Raw genomic sequence first — 7,665 nt, 5'->3', positions numbered from 1 at the left:
AAGTTGGGGTCTATCTTATGGGCGCTGAGATTTTAATAATTCCTTGAATTTCTCGTTACCCGATTTATCAATAGCATTTTTCCGTATTTGAAGATTTTAGAGCCAGGTGAAAGTATGTATGGTTTTATCATTTATATCCCATTGGAGAGTTTAAAATTTTTAGATATGGATATAGGAACATGGTACATAAACCTTTGTATGTTCTAATAAATTTGAGTTTTGGAGGGGAGAGGAGTCTTAGTTGGTTTAAAAAATATCTTATGGGCGCTGAGATTTTAATAATTCCTTGAATTTCTCGTTACCCGATTTATCAATAGCATTTTTCCGTATTTGAAGATTTTAAATCCAGGTGAAAGTATGTATGGTTTTATCATTTATATCCATTGGAGAGTTTAAATTTTGTAGATATGGATATAGGAACATGGTACATAAACCTTTGTATGTTCTAATAAATTTGAGTTTTGGAGGCGAGAGGAGTCTTAGTTGGTTTAAAAATGCGCTGAGAATTTAATAATTCCTTGAATTTCTCGTTACCCGATTTATCAATAGCATTGTTCCGTATTTGAAAATTTTAAAGCCAGGTGAAAGTATGTATGGTTTTATCATTTATATCCATTGGAAAGTTTAAATTTTGTAGATATGGATATAGGAACATGGTACCTAAACCTTTGTATGTTCTAATAAATTTAAGTTTTGGAGGGGAGAGGAGTACCGTCTTAGTTGGTTTAAAAAATCTTGTAGAATGAATTTCTTTCACCAGTTAGGTACTCAAATCTCAAATGATTGAGCGTTGAGCTAGCCAACAGATTGGATACCATCAACATCATGTTCATAAATTAGGTAAAACTAGATTGAAGAAAGAAATAACTCAAAATGTTTACAGAAAAACAAATAAAAATACATGGACGTTTGTTTATTTACAACATAAGACAGGACAACACGAAAATGAGAAGTGTACTTACTTGTGAAATGTTATACCAGGGACCATAGAATTATTTCCACAACCGTGAACTGAACAGTACATCATCGACATATCTAAAAAGGCATTGAAGTAAAGGAAACAAACTTTGAGGCAAAATATTACTCAAAATCCACAATTTGTTAGCTTCTTTTACACTCGAAAAGTCACTTCGAAATGAATGTTTGTTTTGAATTTTAAAAAAATGTGTTGAAATCAATTCCAAAGATGGCCGCCATCGAGCACGCGAGGAGGGGAAGTTTACCTCCGCTTGAGATCGTTACCCTTCCTCCACTTATATTCATACCTCCATGAGAAAAGCAAACAAAACACAAAAGAACTTTTGAGCTTTCAGGAAAAAAAAAAAGAAAAAGAAAGTTAATTTTCCAAGGAAAAAAGGTGTGCAAAGTTGAATGAACGAAGTTAGAGTTAATATTGGAAAATTCCTGACATCGCGATACTGTAGTTTGAAAAAGTTGTTCGTATTACCCAGTGGCTAAGGTGGAGTTGTAAGCTTCAAAATGAGCTCTTCAGGTAAGGCTTCCAGTTTCTGTGGTTGTGTCATAGACTCATAGGTATTGTCATATATTATTTATATTCATGTAGAAAGAAGATAGGTAGACTCATCAAATTTATACTAATACCTTAGTTGGGATTTAAGGTAATTATGCATAAGACACGTCAATGGCAAATTTACTGAAAATTTCTATATAAGAGGAAAAACTTACTTTAAGAGTGTGCTAGATGTAGTTTTGACCGGCGCGAAGGACATGCTGTAACACATACTTTTTGCGTTTAACCTAACCCTAACCTAACACTGGTCACTGCTCATTTGGAAAATTCCTTTTTGTGTTCAACCTAACCCTACAATAACACTGGTCACTGCTCATTTGTCCGTTTAACCTAACCCTAACCTAACACTGGTCACTGCTCATTCGTGCGTTTAACCTAACCCTACAACTAACACTGGTCACTGCTCATTCGTGCGTTTAACCTAACCCTAACCTAACACTGGTCACTGCTCATTTGTGCGTTTAATAATCTAACATAATTCTAATTTCCGATCACTGGAATACAAAATCACCTGCGGCGCAATCTCTAATATCTAGAACAGATTTTGAAATCGCATGTCCACAATTGGTACATCAGTAAAGTAGGTGTACCTAACATTAGATGTTCGTACCACCATATTTCACATCCTAGGATGTCAGGTTTCAACAATCTTAACATAAATTCTTGCAGATCCGCGTGTTTACTTCAACGTCAAAACGTGTCATAATTTCGCTAAATTTTCGCCCCAAGTCGAATTTCATTCATTTGCTACCACCAAAATTTTGGTAAGAAAACCAGACTGACAAGACATCGAAGGAGAAATCAATGTACATCCTGGGAGGTAAATCCGTGTGTTAATACGTGCTATGGTTTCGAGGTAGGTAATCGAGAAATAAAGGTCATTTTACAGTAATATAATTTTTTGTACAGCAAAATTTTAATACATAACAGTATGATTTGTTAGTAGATATTGTTCTTGTTAGTATAACGTCCTAATACTAAAATAATATGAATTATCTTAGGTCCAATAAAAAGAGGTATCTTTGGTCTATTAGCTGTTCATTTGCAAATATGTTTGCTATTACTCTTACGAATTTTACGATTTAAAACTAAGAACTAACAAATAGATATAGTGTACCTAATTTAGGCCTCTCGCACATTAACAGCGTAGTCGCGCGATTTTTACTAGGGCAGGTCGCCTCCTGTGTGAAAGGGCAGTATCATTTTCATAGGTTTGAATTTCCAGGCATTGTGTCGCGTATCGTACGACTATAAGCTTTCATTGTGCGAGAGGCCTTAAGTTGAGCTGTTCAAATTGGTTTCTCTAAAGGCAGCCATCCACGGTCCAGTCTAAAACCGAAACGTGGCTCGTGCTGAAAAATCCCCAATCAGGTCACCAGAGAAGCCGACCTGAACAGTATATGAATGGTCTCACAGCAATCTTCAACATCTCAATGATTGCTGATGCTAACTCTGCTGATCTTGTTCCAAGGAGGTCGCTACAGTGGTGTTCACATCAGCCGTATATCTAAGGTCAGTTCCTCTGAAAAACATCTCATTCAGCTTTCGTCTTACATCCGGATGACACTCAGCTAGCTGAATTCCGTTATTGAGCAGAAATTTCTGCTGTTCCTGCTCGGCAGGCAGACGCTCAAAGTGTTGATGATACACGGGGGACCCTGTGGTTAATCTAGGGTCCTGGCAGGCAACGTTCCAAGGAAGTTTGTCTTGGGCTAGTCTATCTTGACAGCCATTGGGATCAGTGTTGATGTTGGCATCAGTCATGTTTGGTGCTCGGTCGTAGATAATGTTGGGTCCCATTTCAGTTCTGGAAAGAGGAGGAAACAACAATAAATTCCTTTTAAAAAATCTTTTATCTACTCGTATTTTTCTTCAGTTCTTATTTAAATTTTCCTTTATTTAAGAGTTTTGTTACAATGTTATTATTATTAATTGATATGTGGATAATATCAAACTTCTAGTCTGTTTCTTTCACACAGTCTCAAAATTTATTAATGTAAATAATAAGAGTATGCTGCTAAATTTACCATGTACGATTATGCTAAATTGTTTTGAGTAACAATGTTGGTTTAACCTTTAACCCTTTGATTGTGTCTAGGGCTGGGAAGAGTAAGTTACATTGTTTGTTTGGTGGATATGAGAAGAGTGATACTGATTCAGTTACACTGAGAAATAACAAAATTTCAATTGAAATTTATGGTTAGTCAGACTATATAGCTGAAAGGAAAATATTGTTATTGTGAAAAGAAAAATATTGACCTGATCGGGGATTCAGACGTACTCATAACAGAAGAGACGTCGTAATCATTCGTCAATGGGTTAAAGGAAGATATTAATATCGACTGTCATATTAACCCATCACGCACCTACTGTACGAAACCCCAGGGATCTTAACACAAAACGTGAAATAAAATCAAGGACATGTCATAACATAGCGTAGGTATTGTTCAAATTGGAAATTGAGGAGAGGTTGTCACGCGATGTCAAGAAATTCTAAAATTATACAAAATCTGCAAATTTGTACAGTGGCGAAAAACTTATTGCTGAGTTACGTACCTAATTGAAAGTTACACGACCTAAATACTGTTGTATATTTATTTAGCCATGTAGTTATCTACCTACAAAATGTTACCATGGAAACAAAATCAACAGATGAAAATTTAGTTCAGATTTTTCCATGGTCGACAATCGACAACACATCTTTTCCTTTTATCAAATTATACATTTATTTTCTCTATTTCAATAGATCAAATGCGTGCAGTTTTTATTCGTAATAAAACAAGAGGGGATTGATTTTAATTTGTTGATTTTATTTTAATAACCTATTGATTTTAATTTGTTTTACCAAGTGTTGTGTACACCCTTGAAAGTCCTAACTTTTTGATATCATAATAAATACCTACACATTAATTGCATACTTTGATTTTGGCTTTTTGCTGCCAGAACCTACCTCCTTCCTCCTGAAAACAATGCCCTTACGTCGCGTCACCAAACTACGAAGTTCTTCTAAAAATTTGTTCAATTCGAATCTCACCTGAATTTAATACCCAGTCCTATGCTCAGAGCTGAGAAGAAATTTCCCAACTGAATCATTGTGATATCATAATAAATACCTACACATTAATTGCATACTTTGATTTTGGCTTTTTGCTGCCAGAACCTACCTCCTTCCTCCTGAAAACAATGTCCTTACGTCGCGTCACCAAAGTACTAAGTTCTTCTAAAAATTTGTTCAATTTGAATCTCACCTATGCTCAGAGCTGAGAAGAAATTTCCCAACTGAATCATTGTGGCGGCCAATCACTAACATGACACTAACGTCAGTTTCAGTTTCCCATTTCCTGCTGTAAATAACAGAGATTTCCTCCTAAATTAACAGCCCTACACAAAGCTGTGATTCAAAATTTCCAGAAAATGGAGCGCAAGGAGTCTCTAGACAAATTGGTCGAACAACGGTTCCACACGGACCTCAGTCTAAATTCCGTGGTACTCTATGGACGGAAGAACTGCATGAAAACCTCAGAGCTCACGTTCAAGTTGGTCTATGCGTTCAATTGTACAATCAATCTAAGGTTCATAGATGAAAATGGTAAAACTTTTTGTACCTAAACTCTTAAGAAGACGAACAAGCTGGTGCTTTTACCTTAGTTGGTCTAAATTACCGGACCTCAGTCTAAATTCCGTGGTACTCTATGGACGGAAGAACTGCATGAAAACCTCAGAGCTCACGTTCAAGTTGGTCTATGCGTTTAATTGTACAATCAATCTAAGGTTCATAGATGAAAATGGTAAAACTTTTTGTACCTATTAAACTCTTAAGAAGACGAACAAGCTGGTGCTTTTACCTTAGTTGGTCTAAATTAGCAAACTTAGTATTGCAGTAGTTAGTGCGGTGTACTGGCTATGGAGGTTGATGGTTCGAGTCCAAGTCATGGTGTACAATTTAGAGAAATTGATTAATTGGGGTACTACATTTGTGACGGGCATTCGTGCTTGAAGCTGCCGATACACTGTAGAATCCGTAGAGAGCGGTCTCGTGAGGCCAAGTCTAGCAAAATGTACTGTCACCTGTCACTATTAAAATTCAGGTGTACAATTTAGAGAAATTGATTAATTGGGGTACTACATTTGTGACGGGCATTCGTGCTTGAAGCTGCCGATACACTGTAGAATCCATAGAGAGCGGTCTCGTGAGGCCAAGTCTAGCAAAAAGTCTACAGTGTACTGTCACCTTTCACTATTAAAATTCCCAAGAGCGTTAAATTTTAAGGAAAAATTCACGCTGAATTATGAGAACATGATTTGTGTTTATTTTAAAACTACTTTTGTATTTTCTACATCAGATGACTGTCGACGAAATTTTGTAGTTCCGTAAATCAATCCGTAGGTACATGTTTGTACAAAAGAGAGGAACACTTTGAAAATATGAAAGTATTCTTTGGAGAAATTATTTACCGGACTTAAATCATCTGAAATTCTGCATCTGCATGCAAACTTCAATAAATCAATAAGTTCCTTCCTACCTACCTACATATTTCGTAATCATGCCGAATTAATTTCATTAATAAATATAAAAAAGATCATCTTCACAGTGTAAACTTGTGCATGATCAAAAACCATCTATCACTATACTATCAGCTTCTATCGACCATCTAATCGGCCAGAAGTGTTTAACCATATGGAAAATTTACGTGTTGGTCACAAATAAGGAAGAAGAAAAATAGATATGTATGTACCTATGTTATCAATTATTTTATAATTTGACGACAAACATTAAATCCCTAATTTGTAGATTAAAAAATAATTGGGTATTTTCTAGTACCTAGTAGGGTGCTCTTATACCCTCTTGTTTGAAATTGATTTGTTGATAAATTTTCCGATTGAATTTGAATTATTGAATTCCTATTTGAATTATTGAATTTAAAAAGTAAATAACTAATTAAAATATAATAATTATATTAGCTTAAGTCTAAATTTAACATGATTAAAATAAATATCACAGATTTTTAATAAACAACCTAATTCCTAAAGTATAATAATATGTATGTTCTTAAAAAGATTCATCAAAATACCTAAATGGGAGAATTATAGAATCATTGATGCTAAATGAATTAATTAATGAAGTTGTCTTTGTCTTTTCTGGCAGTGAAAATTTTCAAGAGCAAAGGTAACATAGGGTTCTCAAAAATCTTACAGTTTTAAAGTTTTGGTGATATCCATGAATTTAAGAGAACTTACCCTAGGTTCTTAGGTTTACAGTCTTATGTTGACTGTATGTTGGTTTATTTCTCGGCGGTTTTCAAGCTTGCGCAGGAGCACGAAGTACCTTTCAAGTTCTAACATGAGACTAGTAGACCTAGGGGTCAACTGTTTACATTTTGAATCCGATCCAACTGCAATAAACATTTGAAATCGCAAAAGATTAAAAAGGCACCGAAGTTGGAAAAGCTTCTGACACTTCACAGCAAATTTCTCCTCCAGTTCTTATCAAATAATGACTACGACTTCGTTTTTTGGACGGAATACTTGACTAGTAGACCTAGGGGTCAACTGTTTACATTTTGAATCCGATCCAACTGCAATAAACATTTGGAATCACAAAAGATTAAAAAGGCACCGAAGTTGGAAAAGCTTTTGACACTTCACAGCCTAGTAGACCTAGGGGTCAACTGTTTACATTTTGAATCCGATCCAACTGCAATAAACATTTGGAATCACAAAAGATTAAAAAGGCACCAAAGTTGGAAAAGCTTTTGACACTTCACAGTAAATTTCTCCTCCAGTTCTTATCAAATAATGACTACGACTTCGTTTTTTGGACGGAATACTTGTTCAACGTTGTCGACATCTTGCTTCACGCAGCCGGAGTTACTGTCATACTCTGTTGCATTAGAGCTTGATCCAGGAGTTGTGCAAGGTGTTGTCTTAGGCCCTGCACTGCTGGATGATGTTCCGGGACGACTTCGTTTTTTGGACGGAATACTTGTTCAACGTTGTCGACATCTTGCTTCACGCAGCCGGAGTTACTGTCATACTCTGTTGCATAAGAGCTTGATCCAGGAGTTGTGCAAGGTGTTGTCTTAGGCCCTGCACTGCTGGATGATGTTCCGGATACTTCTCCTCTTCGATCAAAT

The 7,665-nt window shown here is 35.8% G+C and overlaps 1 protein-coding gene across 1 annotated transcript; it reads right to left on the bottom strand.

Annotated features, from left to right (window-relative positions):
- Window positions 1-2,030: 2,030 nt before the first annotated feature.
- LOC103521170 lies at window positions 2,031-3,332 on the bottom strand (the record flags this gene model as incomplete). Its single annotated transcript, XM_008486277.2, is given in 1 exon segment — window positions 2,031-3,332. A coding segment is annotated over 1 exon segment (354 nt). The 3' UTR covers window positions 2,031-2,977.
- Between the last annotated feature and the right edge of the window lie 4,333 nt (window positions 3,333-7,665).

Source organism: Diaphorina citri, unplaced genomic scaffold (assembly GCF_000475195.1).
Source record: "Diaphorina citri unplaced genomic scaffold, Diaci psyllid genome assembly version 1.1 scaffold4663, whole genome shotgun sequence".
NCBI classification, from domain to species: domain Eukaryota; kingdom Metazoa; phylum Arthropoda; class Insecta; order Hemiptera; family Psyllidae; genus Diaphorina; species Diaphorina citri.
The sequence above is the reverse complement of the archived record's forward strand: the minus strand, read 5'-3'. Positions and strand labels throughout refer to the sequence as shown.